The sequence below is a fragment of the Balaenoptera ricei genome, chromosome 12, assembly GCF_028023285.1.
Source record: "Balaenoptera ricei isolate mBalRic1 chromosome 12, mBalRic1.hap2, whole genome shotgun sequence".
NCBI classification, from domain to species: domain Eukaryota; kingdom Metazoa; phylum Chordata; class Mammalia; order Artiodactyla; family Balaenopteridae; genus Balaenoptera; species Balaenoptera ricei.
Window position 1 is genome coordinate 15,646,632 of NC_082650.1, and position 13,436 is coordinate 15,660,067.

General features: G+C 43.9%; 1 protein-coding gene across 4 annotated transcripts in view; it reads right to left on the reverse strand.

The window, feature by feature from the left end:
* PLEKHG1 (pleckstrin homology and RhoGEF domain containing G1) overlaps nt 1–13,436 on the reverse strand; it is a 223,414-nt gene that overhangs the window by 20,577 nt on the left and 189,401 nt on the right. For all 4 annotated transcript variants that reach the window (XM_059940997.1, XM_059940996.1, XM_059940998.1 and 1 more), the window contains 6 exons: nt 12,128–12,278; nt 8,787–8,918; nt 6,643–6,825; nt 6,456–6,551; nt 6,193–6,279; nt 162–195 (listed from right to left, as the gene is read on the reverse strand). In XM_059940997.1, coding sequence (XP_059796980.1) covers nt 162–195; nt 6,193–6,279; nt 6,456–6,551; nt 6,643–6,825; nt 8,787–8,918; nt 12,128–12,278 — 683 coding nt within the window. The remainder of the gene's footprint in view (nt 1–161; nt 196–6,192; nt 6,280–6,455; nt 6,552–6,642; nt 6,826–8,786; nt 8,919–12,127; nt 12,279–13,436) is intronic.

Consider the following 13,436-nt stretch of genomic DNA (forward strand, 5'->3'; position numbering starts at 1 on the left):
GTTAGGAAGAGGGTATACTGTCTGCTGGCTCTGTTTGTTAAAACAGTGAATAGAGAGCTGCTACTTTCTCACAATTGACATTCTCCATAAACTTGAAGACAGAAACTTGAGAGATACAAGGAGACAACGAGATTTCAAATTGTGTAGAAAACAAAACTTACGAATGGCATCCATTTCAAGTATTGCTTGCTTGGCCTGAAAGAAAGAAGGTGTAGCTATAATTGAAATGACCTTTTTTTGTTTCTTCTTTAAACTACCAATCCTAATACAGGTCTTATCCCACCTGAATGAATGGTTTTGGAAAAGCTTAAAAAAGAAAAACAACTCATTTCTTTTAGGCATTAACACATAGTTCAAGGGATTCCAACAGATGAGCGTCCTTGTGTGGGTGGTAGATGCTGCACCACTGGTGCCCCAGAGCTAAGCTTACAGCCCTCACCTGGAAAGAAAGAAGGAAGGGAAGGAGGGAGGGAAGGAGGGAGAGGGAAGGGGAAGGAGACACAGGTAGGGAAGAGGAGGAGGAAGGGAAAATAAGAGGGAGAGAGAGAAAGAAACATTCACTAAAGGTTCAAAAACCTGGCTGAGCAGCGTATCATAAAATCTAGCTTCCTGCTACCCAGCCCTGGTCTACTGAATCCAGCCCTGATCTATGGAAACCAAAGGCTCAAGGGACAGGGCCTAGGATCTACACCACCAGCCCTCCCCATTTCACTGGGGCATTATAAGTCTTTTGAGCTGAATGCAAAATAGTTGCTGGACAGTTCCTCTCTCCTTCCAAATAGTATAGATTATCATCAGCTGACTCTCCCAGCACCCCTGTACCTACCGGCACTTGTGTGTGGCCTACAATCTCCCAGAGGGGGAGAAAGAGCTTCGGTGTGGGAGAAGGACCCTGGGGGACTTGGTTTGTGATCCTGGCTCTAGCACTTAACTAGGCAGGTGCTCTCACATTCCTGCATGTGTTTCTTCGACCTTAAGATGGTAAGATAGGAGCGACCTTTCAAAGTTGCTACCAGGACCAAATGACAGGCACTCAACCCAAGTTAGTTACCATTTACTCCCACAGGCCCTGATGACCTTGACTCTTGCTTTCTCTGCATACAAACTTCTCCCCACCTCAACCCCGAGCTTCTGAACTTTATTGCTTTGAGGCTTCTTTTTGTGTAATTATTGCCATATGTTATCAATGTTTAGGGAACAGTGAAAAGATATGTTAATGGCCTTAACATGAATCATCTTGCCTGGGGATTCAAAGAAGAAAAAAATTAGGTAGGCTTTCTCGCCTCCTTCATGTCATTTTCATTTTTCAAGGTAGTGTAACGGAACCTACAAACATTATGCTAAAAATAACTTTAAAAATAATTTTACTAATACTTTGTCACAGTATGTGATGATATCACAGTAAAAATGTCTGGGCTAAGGGGCAACCAAAAAAAACAACAAAAAAACACAAAACGATGCAGTCAACCTTAATTTTGAGAAAACAAGTGCTTAAGATTTTTATGACACTGCTATTTTTATCATACATTCAGAGTTTGAGGTTAGTAGTTGAAGTTAATTTCAGACACAAACGTTAGCTCAATTTCCGTGAAGTGCATTGGCAGAACCATGCGAATATATAAAATGCAACAGTCTCTACCTGAACCTTATTCCCAACTAATATGGATGAAATTTAGTTTATATACCACGTATATAGATGGACCATATGGCTAATTTCCAGAAAGTTTCTTGGTATCTATAAACTTGACTTCGAGAACTCAGTATTTTTTTTTTCTTGTCTTGACATTTAATTTCAAAAAAGTCTATTCCCACATTTTTCCACTAGGGGTCAGCCAGAGACTATCACTGAATTAAAGGAATGGAAGGAGGTTACAAGGAACCTAACCTCTACAGCTGTGTTAACAGTAGAACAGTGGTACATTTTTTGATGTTTGTTCCCATTATGTAATCCTTTTATTTGATAGTAGTAAATATAGTTTGAAAGCTTTAAGAAAATAAATTAAGAAACAGTCTTGAGAAGAGAGAAAACTTCAACTTAGTAATAATCCTGCTTAAATAAAATAGAAAATTATCGTAAGCTCATAGTGGATAAAGTATATTAAATAAGTGTGTTTTCATTTTCCCTAGGAATAATGTGGTTAAGATCAACTTTGGATCCAGGAAGAACTGGGTTTGAATCTGGGCTCAGTCGTATACTAGTTGCATAAACTTGGGCAGTTTACTTTCCATCTCTGAGCCTCTGTTTTTATTTCTCTAGAATGGGGAGAATAAGACCTTTCTTGTCAGGTGTTTTGCTAAGGGTGAAATAAGAATATAAAGTACTCGGCACAGTGGATGTGTGCTCAAGAAGCTGTAGCTAAAAAAAAAAATAGAATGTTTACATCTATTTACATCTAAAAGGGTCAGGAACTTGGACAAAAAAAAGCACAATTCTACTGTGACTCTGTTAACCATTACAAAACATAAAGGGAAAACTGCTTGGAATACACACCCCTAGTGTGGGAGAAAGAGGAAGGTCTGTCAGCTAGTTTCATTTTGTAATGGCCAATAACTGCTTTTCAGAAGCCCTTTGGCAGTTTTGATTTTCCCAGGGACAGGTAAACAACAGGTGGGGCATATCAAAGACACACTGCCACTGCTCAGAAGGGCATTGCGAGTCACAAGGCCAGCAAACAAGTGACTAACCGTGAAGCAAATGCAGTCACCTCTCTGCATGAGCTACCTGACACCTCGGAACACCCTGATGAGATGAGACTCATGCTTAAGTCAAAGCACACACCTATGCACAGTCATTTCCTGGGCACCGAATCACTGCTGATAGCCCCTGAGAACAAGCTTCAAATACTTTTCAAAAACTATGCAAAGAGCAAATAGACTTTCCTTTCTCAGAAATCTCAGATCTCCTTATTTCCCACCCAGTTCTACTCTCATGAGCCTCATCCCATTTACTGCTCCACTTCGTTCCTCCTTGCCTGGGCACGGACCATTTCCCCAAACGCGTGGACACCCATTCTCCACCCTCACCTTAGTTCCTCGCCACTTGACTTCTGATCACCCTTCCCTCCACTCCAGAGCAGCAACACACAGTCATAGCGCCCCCCAGGGCCTCATCATCACCCAGAAGTGCCCTCGCTTCCCGAAGGACTCCAAAAGTCCCCTCTTCAATGACAGATCTCTGTATTTTCCATCTCTCCACCTTAACTCTTGCTGAACCAGTTCTCTGACTTATCCTTCAATCTGTGTCTATTTTCCCGGTTAGTTTCACTCTCCACTCAGCCTGGAAATCATGTTCAGTCACTGCAGGTCGGATGCTGGTTGGCGCTGTGTCTTCCCTTGCCCACTTAACCTTCCCCCTCACTGCTCTGCCAATCCTCAGCCTTGGGGAACCCACATGCGCCATGGCGCCTCAACACTAGTGTTGAAGTTGCTGAATCATCACACACATTCATGGTGGCCAGCTTCAGTGGGCCTAGGATCCTTTCACAGATTACTGTAGTCATCCCCGCTGACTCGCTAGCCTGTGTTCTTTCTTTCTTTATTTTTAGTTTTTGTGTGTTTTTTTTAAGTTATTTATTTTTGGCTGCATTGTGTCTTTGTCGCTGCGCACGGGCTTTCTCTAGATGCGGCGAGCGGGGGCTACTCTTCGTTGCGGTGTGCAGGCTTCTCATTGCAGTGGCTTCTCTTTATGTGGAGTATGGGCTCTAGGCATGTGGGCTTCAGTAGTTGTGGCTTGTGGGCTCAGTAGTTGTGGCTCACAGGCTCTAGAGCGCAGGCTCAGTAGTTGTGGCGCATGGGCTTAGTTGCTCTGTGGCATGTGGGATCTTCCTGGACCAGGGATCGAGCCCGTGTCCCCTGCAATGGCAGGCGGATTCTTAGCCACTGCCACCAGGGAAGCCCCTAGCCTGTGTTCTTTAGCACGTGTTCTGAACCCCTCCACTTTCCCTAGGACATCCAGCCCCATCTTTGCTTCACTCACCCAGTAGATGCCGTTACCACCGACTTCAGTGAAGGCAAACACTTTAAGTTCCCTCAAGTCCACCTCAAAGTTTATCCTTTCTCATTTTTCTTCTCCCCCAGCTCAGGGAAGATGTTTCTGACCCTTTCCAAGACTAACCTCTATACCTACTGGTAAAGTGAATATAAATAGTGTAATGAGTGTAGAAGAGGCGAATAGATTTATTAATTTTATTTGGAGCTGCACCAATTTTTTGGTTCCTAAGACCAATGGGATTACTTCTATTCCTTAAATTTTTTTTTTTTTTTACATGGATGACCTCTGTAAATGTTTTCAAAAGCCATATTGCAAACATATGGAGGCGTACATTAGCTGTTCTTGCATACTTCTTCAGTAAATAAGAAGTTTTGAGCTTCCAGCATCAAGTTCACACTCTAATGTTTTTATTCGACTATATTTACAGTACATGCCCCCATCCCCGAAATTTGGGGGTTAAGGATGATCGTATTCTGCCATCTCCCTGGGTCACATTCCAAGGGGTGTTCCACCTCTTATCTTTACTGTCTCCTGTTCCCTTTCCCTGTCCCCTTAGCCTACATGTCCACAATATTCTTCATGAGGGCAAAGCGTCTTGCTTTGATCTTACCTCCCCTCAAACTACCACCGTTTGTCTCTTCTGAACTTTGTTTAACAAAGAAGGCTACACCCAGTCTGTTCCTTATTTCTCCCTTTCTTGTCAACCCACTGCCCTCTCTCCCTTATCTCTTAGTTGCCAAATCTAATATCTGCTTTTCTGTTTGAATCTGTCTTCATCTCTGCAGGCTTTGAGATGGTTACTCCACTCTTTCTCAGTGACATTCCTTCCTTTGTTACCACAATTTTCTCCTTCGGTTTTCTTACTGCCTCATTTGGCTGCTCTTCCTTTGGTTCTTCCGCAAATCCCCCAACCCTTGCTGGTCACTTAGATGTTGGGATTCCTGGGGGTCCGTCTTTCCTGTACACGTTTGTGTGGGTCCTCCTATCAAATCTCGGGGCTTCGGTGACCGGCTGTGCGGAGAGACCTGCATCTCTCCCTGCAGCTGACCCGCCCCTGCACACGTGTCCCTGCTGCTCCCTCTTAGGCCCATCCAATCGGTCCCTCCCCTGGGCAGCCTGTCTTGGAACTCACACCACCATCCTCTTGGCCCAACTCCTGACTCATCCTTGACTTTTATTTCTCCCTCTCCTCATGCACGTGGTGGGAAAAATCCTGTTCCCTCTGCTTCCACGATGGGCTCTGCCTCTCCCCCCTCTCTTATGCTCGCTGGCAGTGTCCCTCGTCTCTCTTCTAGGCCACTGTGGAAGCCGGCTAATTCTTCTCCTGCCGCCACTCACACGCCACCAGCTGAACCGTCACACTGTCCCAAAGTTACACTCTCAGAGCACAGCGCGGACCATGCCACCCACTTCCTCCAAAGCCTTCAGTAGTTTCCCACCACGAAAACCCGGGGTCCTCAGTGTTTGTGTTCAAAGCCCTTCCAAGGCCGGATGACTGCTTTCCACTTTTCTAGTCTTACGTCCTACTCCATCTCCTGAGGACTCGACCTTTCTGTCCGGGCACACTCTGTGTGCTGTGAACACTGGGCCCGTGTTCACACCCCCTTGGTTTTTGTTTATGCTGTTCTCTCAGCTTGGTTTCCCTTTTTCTCTTCCCCCACTTGATAAAAAAATTCCTCATCCTTCAAGACTGCGGAAACAGGCATTTTCCTTCCTCTCCTCACTCTACTGTAAAATCGAACACTTTATTCTTCCACAATACTTGGCTTACACCTCTATTAATTCATCATATCATTTATATGACCAGCTCCCTGGTCTGCAAATTCCTTCACGGCTGAGTCTGGGTCTTGCTTCCCACAGAGCCTAAGCCAGCTTTATTCACCCTAGGTGCTTAGCACACCTCTGAATAATTCTCATAACTGCCTTTATTTTCTACTAGTTCTCTAGAAATTCCCTTACAGTCTTTTCCTTGTTTTTCTTCTTTCAAGCCTCAAAAGGAACAACAACAACAAACCAAAAACTCTCCACCGAGTCTCCCTACATATGAATCTTTTCAGTACCAATGGCTGATTCGGTTGATCCTTATGTAGCCTATCTCTCAACTGTCTTAATTTTGAAGATGCACATTTACTGCCGCCAGGCTGTCTTTCTGGGACTTGAATTCCTTGCAGTTTTACTGTTTGCTGCCCTCACGGTCTTACCTTAGCTGGAATCTTCGCCGCATGATTCTCCAGGATCAACCTCTTCAGGTGCAGAACCCACAGGCGTTTGTCTTGCTGCGACTTCGCCTACCAGGAGGAGACGTGGACAGTCATGCAACCCCACCAGTCACAAGACACAGACACTCCTAAGACCCTCTGACTGGATGGGACACACGTGGGGTGGCCAGAAAGCCCTGCAAAGGCCTCCGGGCATGACGCACAAGGGTGAGGAGTTGCTCGGGGAGGCGAGGGAGTGCTGGTACCTGAACGGTGTGCTGCAGCTTGGGGTTCTGGTAGTGGAAGACGCTGAAGCTGAGGGGCTCCTTCGGGATCACTTCCACCAGCATGAGGTTGCCGCACTGGAGGGGCGGGCAGAGAGGGGGAGGCAGGCTCGCAAGAGGATGGAACCAGCGCTCCCAGTCCTCGCCTGGGACCTCTATTCGGACCTACCAGGATGTGAGCTTTGTACGTAAACGTGTCGTCTCTCTTCTTGGTGATGAGAAGCAGCTTGTCAAAGAGGAAGAGCGTCCGCTCATTCTTGGCCCGCTGGAGGCGGAAGGTCCCCTCGAGAACTAGCTCCCCGTAGCTGGTCAGGTCTGGCCCCTTCCAGTTGGTGAGCAAACTCTGTATCTCCTGAAACAGTGAACGTTCCCTGTGATTAAACAGGAGCTGGGAAGGCAAGACGGCAAGGACACAGGGGCCCACTTATTGAGCCTCAAGAATGATGTCTAAATACCTGTGACAGGGTCTAAGGGCCCTGCGTGGTGTCTGATGTGTCTGCTCTCCGTGACATAAATCTGCACTTACGGCTGTGTCAATTAAGGGTTAAGTGACCCTTAAGGGTTAAGGGTTAAGAAATGAATCAAGCTGTTAATTGACGGGTTGCCAATTACTTCTTTCCATCCCTCCATAATCCCTCTACTAAGGCAGTGGAATTGTCTTTCAAAAGCCAGGTAAAGAGGCTGCTGGTGTGTGGCCCTCTCAGCCATCCTTCTCCTGATGTGCTCACCCCCATTCTCTGGACGAAAACCTTCAGACCTACTGACTTGAAAAACGAAGACCCAACGCAGCCAAAAATAAATGAATAAAAAAAATAAAAAGAATGTCATCTTCCTTTGATTTTTGATAGTCAATTGTATCGTATCACACTCTGGCTGCCTATAGATGAAACCTAGAGTTTTTTTTTTTTTTGGCTGCATTGGGTCTTCACTGCTGCGCACAGGCTTTCTCTAGTTGCGGCGAGCGGGGGATACTCTTCATTGCGGTGCGCGGGCTTCTCATTGCGGTGGCTTCTCTTGTTGTGGAACACGGGCTCTAGGCACGTGGGCTTCAGTAGTTGTGGCACGCGGGCTTAGCTGCTCCACGGCATGTGGGATCTTCCCAGATCAGGGCTCGAACCCGTGTCCCCTGCATTGGCAGGTGGATTCCTAACCACTGTGCCACCACAGAAGTCCCGAAACCTTGAGTTTTGTTCGGAGGTATGGCCTGAAGAGCGTAGCTTTTTTCCCTCCTGAGTCGGATGTAGGTGCTCTGCATAGCACGGAGTCACCCTGGGCTTTGCTTTTACTCCAGGGACAACAAGGAGCTTAGGACTAGCCTCTGGGCCCACGTGACCTTTTGTTTTTAAATAGTGCATCTTTTGAGATGCCCAGGAGATGATCGCCAACTTAGCATCTATCCGAAGTTCCCAGGAATTCAGGGCTCAAAATGTGGATAATGGAAGGGACCTTAGTAAACGTGTCTTATTTTAAAAGTGAGGAATCTAAAATGCAGTGGTGAAGTCTCCTCCCCAGTGAAACTGCCAAGGACCTGGTTCCAGACTTAGCTCTCCTTCCTCTGAGTCCCCTGTCCCATCACCACATGTTCACCACCTCATGATTTTGCATGAACTAGTGAGAGAGGAACAGAGGCTTAAAACCCCTTTAAACAGTTTGGAGGGCTTCCCTGGTGGCGCAATGGTTAAGAATCCGCCTGCCAATGCAGGGCACACGGGTTCGAGCCCTGGTCCAGGAGGATCCCACGTGCTGCGGAGCAACTAAGCCCATGTGCCTCAACTACTGAGCCTGTGCTCTAGAGCCTGTGAGCCACAACTACTGAAGCCCACGTGCCTAGAGCCCGTGCTCCGCAACAAGAGAAGCCACCGCAATGAGAAGCCCGCGCACCACAATGAAGAGCAGCCCCCGCTCGTCGCAACTAGAGAAAGCCCGCGTGCAGCAACGAAGACCCAACACAACCCAAGATAAATAAATTTATAAAAACAAAAAACGAAAAGCAGTTTGGAGAGAGTTGCTTTCAGCAAGAATTGCTTATTGGTAATTAATATAAAATAAGGCCTTGGGAGACTCAAATTTTTAATTTGGGTCACGGAAGGGGCTATGAGCGAACTACTAGTTTGAATGTTACAATGTACCTTTCTCTTTAATAGCCAGTAAACAATGATTGGTATTATCGATGTCCTGATGTTTTCTCAAGGAGATCTATGATGAAGACCATGAATGATGTGCAACACTGAACCGCCTTAATATCTGATTTGGGAAATGATAACAAGTCATAGGGCCGCAGCCCCACCAGGCACTGTCACCCTGAGGCCTCACCTGTAACCGGACGGCGTGTTCATGCTTCCGCTTCATGTCGTTGATGTGCCAGGCTACTCGCTGCATCGTGTCTATAGCATCAAGCACCACATCGTAGCCTTCTGTATCCTTGTCAAGGTGATTTTCTATTTCCTTTAAAAAAACCCAAAACACCCAACCCTAGTTATTTTCAAAATTTTTTTCTTATATACTCAATGAAACAAAAGGCACTTCTGTGATTAGTTTATCATTTTATTTTTGCTTATTTACACACTATCATCTTTCCTTAAGATTCTGAGATAACTACCAGAAATACCTACAACAAAATGGTAAGATATGAATAAGAATGGAGCTAGGAAAAACAGAAGTCCATGAGAATTGCACAAGGAGGAATTTGACAAGGAGGATGAAACAAAACAAGTATACAGGCCATTAAGTCTCACAGAGATATTAGAGTGATTGTAATAGATAAGAGAGTTGATATTATAGTTGGAGATTTGTGAACTTCCTGGTGGCCAATGTAGTACAGTTCTCAGTTATATGGTTCTCACTCTTACTACATAGGAAACATAATTTTTTTTTTCTCCCAGAGGAAGCAAAACTAACACACAGGGCTTAATATGTAATGGCCTCAAAACAAAAAACAGTGAATATTATATTTAAAAAAATACCTATACAGCAAGACATTTAGTCTTGTAGTCATCATGTAGTCATCATGTAGTCAAGGCTTTAAAGCCTTTAAAGCCTTTCACTAGTTCATGAAATTCACTAAAGATAATCCTTCAGAGTGCTGAGAGATATCTCATGGTTCAAGTATTCACTCTCTGATGGTCAGAAGGATGTAACACCAGCACTTATCTGAGCCCTGGAGTTCCACAATCCCAGGGAGATGAGAAGGGGACACGATTATTATCTAATCCTTTTAAGTACATAAGACACATGTCCCTAGACTCCTATGAGTCTAAGGATAGGGACTATTGCATAGTTCCTTTAGTCCTTTATCTTCTCAACAGTGCCCACCAGAGAGCTGGGTGGTAAATAAATGCTTATTTAATTGAAGCTGTATCATCTTCAAAGAGCAACAATAAGTTTTAAGTATTTAAATTCCAATGTAAGTATCTAAAAGAGTAAGAAGATATTATAGTCAATTAGACTGTTCCTATGACACTTATCATGCAGAGATGTTAAGCTCAAGGGTGGAGGTTGAATCTTATGGTATAAATTATGAAGATTAGTTCCCTTGTTTTTAGTCACACTTTGTTTACTTTTACTGAATCCTCAAATTTTCCATCCAGCTAGAAACTGGAAAGGAATTTACATTTTCTTTCTGCACTCAGACTCAGCTGTTAGAAAGGTCCTATGAAACTGTATCACGAAACTAACAACTCCCAGGTAAGTTCAAGATCAAGAGAAAACTTTAAAAAATAATCATTTCTTCTTTTAGTCTGAGAGGCAATCCTGTTCATCAATAGACAGACTCAGAAGTACAGAGTGTATTTCTGTGGGGATTTTCACGGGTGGCTACACAACTTTGAAGTGATGTGCATGATATAGAAGGAACACTCTAAACCAACTATAAAAGCAAAAATACTCCAGGCAATTAGTTGTAAATTAATCTAACCACTGTTCTTCCCTTTTATCTTCACTATCAGCTGTTATGAACTGAATGTTTGTGCCCTCCACAAATTCATATGTTGAAATCCTAACCTCTAATGTGCTGGTATTAGGAGGTAGGGCCTTTGGAGGTGGTTAGGCCATGAGGGTGGAGCCCTCGTGAATGGTGTAGGTGCCCTCATAAAAGAGACCCCAGAGAGCAGTCTTGCCTCTTTCCACCATGCGAGGAAATGAGGAGAAGAAGGCAGTGTGCAACCCAGAACTCAACCATGCTGGCCCCTTGATCTTGGACTTCAGTCTCCAGAACTGTGAGAAATAAATGTTTGTTGTCTAAGCCACCCAGTCTATGGTATTTTGTTATAGCAGCATGAACTAAGACACCAGCTTTTAATTTAGAGGGTAAGGGCTGTTCTTCCTAGCAGTTAACTTTTTGTAAGAATCTTGACTTGTTATATCTGACATGCTTATGTAATGGAGGTCTGAGACTTTTCTTTTGACTGACTTACTGTCTAGAAAGCCATAAATAGAGATTAGTGGGACATACTAGTTTTAGATGCCATATTAGCAGAGTCCAGCAAAGATCTATCCTGGGAAAGCTAGTATTTTTTAAAGAATTATTTGGACACTGATTCAGTAAATTAATCCCACTAAATTTAGAGGTCATTAAAACCAATTGAACAGTTAAAGTAATATCCCTGATGTGGCTTCACAGGATGCAAGATTCTCCCAAGATGAGCCAGGCAGGCAAAAAGACAAAGCTGAGAAATTTCTGGTAAAGTTGGATCATAAAGAGTTCTTAAAATTTTAAATGCATATGAACTGAGCAACCTTGGAATGCTTATGCAAGTTAGAAACCTGGAATCATTTAAAAAGCGATACATGTAAATTGCAGACATATTGATATATATAGGAGCTCTGGATTTAAATCTTTTTTAAAAAAGATTTTTAATGCAGTATTAAAAATAATAAAATAAAAATAATAGCTCATATTTATTGACCGCTTGCGAGGCACCGCGAACATGGGAAATTTACAGGATTTGAACCCGGGCAGTCTTGCCCCAGAGCCCTGCTCCCAACCTCTCTGATATCCTGTCTTTCTCAAGTTGCAAAGGCAATCAAATCCTACTTATAGAATGAAATTACTTTCAAGAACACTATTTCCCATTTTTATCAGCTTCCTTAGAGGATAAGAAATGAGAATGTATGAGAGCTATGTCTACTTTTGTTTCTAAGGTCTCCTTGAGTTTTTTACAAATAATGGGAAATGATATAAAGAAAACAGACCCTGAAGTGATGGGAAGCCCAGCTCGAAGATCACTCATTATGCTGCTCATCTGTCTTCTCCCCTTTCAGCCCCTTCTCGTTGCCCCTACACAAGCCAATCTATGACAAACAGCTCTCCCTCCCAACTGCCTACTGAATCCGGGCTCATGGAAATAAAATAAAACATAACAAAAAGATCTGTTGTTCATGAATGATAGCTCCCTGCCTGAAACTGTCACTCCTAAGCCCTATCACCAACAGAGCTAAAATGAATCTTTTTACTTGGCTGTTGTCAATGAGGTTGCAGGCCTAGAATATAAATATCTCTAATTCCTCAAAGCAGATTAGTCAGTTGTAAAGTATGAGTGTGGAAAATGTTTCCATATGTCCACAGCTTTTTCTGATTTTTTTTTCTCCTAAACTTAACATATACACACAAAATCCCCATCCCCTAGAATGTCCTTCAAGCGCAGGCAGAAACTTACATGCAAAAGGAGATGATACTTGAGAATCCGCTGAACTGGTTTCAAGAGATAGGACCCCAGAGGCAGTGAGTGTTTCAATGTTTCCTGACGTTCCCTGAAGAATTTGGCCAGCATCTTGTTCCTCATGCACTCTGTTAGCACAGCCACGGATCTGCAAGAAGAAGAAATGTTTTAAAATCTAAATTGTAACGCTTAACACGAGTATTCAAGTTTTAAATGCCGGAGTGTGCTGATACCTTAAAACAGGTAAGAGCTAGAGAAGCTAGAATGCTTCTGGGCAGGTTAAGAAAAGGTGTCCCTCTGGGTGGGTGAATTAGAAAAAGACACTATAAGAAGGCAGTAAAACTTGGACACATGGCAGCTAAGCAGCAAGCTCCTTCCTCCAGGGAGATGCTGCCCTGCCAGGACACGGGGCTTTGCAAAGGGATTTAAATTGGACGTTAGCCCCTAATTATGCCCCATCTGGGCATCTTTGTGCAGTGCTCAAATACACATCTGTATTCAGTTTTCAAGTTAGATTGCAAGGAGTGGGCACCTTTGTACTAAACAGAAGGAGTGCCTTCTTCCCAGCAGATCCAGCCCCGTGCTGGACATTTGCCACCACCTCTGCCGGTTGCCTTTAAATAAATGCACAAAGTGAGTCACATTATGTGCAGGTCTTTGGAGACCTCATCCCCCGAGGAACTTTCCTTTGAGAATCTCTGAACAGATCCTTCTTTCCACCGCCAAGTGTCTCTCCTCATTCTAAATTCAGCTTCTGAAACAGTTGGATAACCTTGGTCCTTAAGGAGCGTGCCTTACAGAGCATATTAGAAAAGTAGGTCGGAATTCTTCCTCCACCTCAGCTCCCCTAGAGGCAATAAGTACAGCCCCCAAACATCCTAGAGGGATGGTTGAAACAATGCTCATATCTTATACATAAAGCAAGCTGGTGGGCTTGTATAGTTGCGCATACACACGTAAATTAAAATCTTATGGTCTCATAACTTAGAAGGAAGCAGGTGGAAGTAATTTCAGCCCCTTTCTCCCCAAGTCAGTAATATGTTTTCAGAATTAATTTAGAAAACCAGAGCCAAACAACAAAATAAAACTCCTTGGAAGGAAGTGACATGGATGGAGGTCTCCTAATTAAGCGATCAGAATCCCTTTTGTGGCTGATTGCTTGGAGAAGTATCTGTTCAAATGGTTTTATTTTTCCCTTAAGATTTCAAAACTATTCTTCATCATGTAACCTAGGGACTTTTCTAAGGTTCTTTAGAGTCAGAATCTGCTGCCCACTGGCCTTCTAACCATCTGGAGTTTTGAGTTC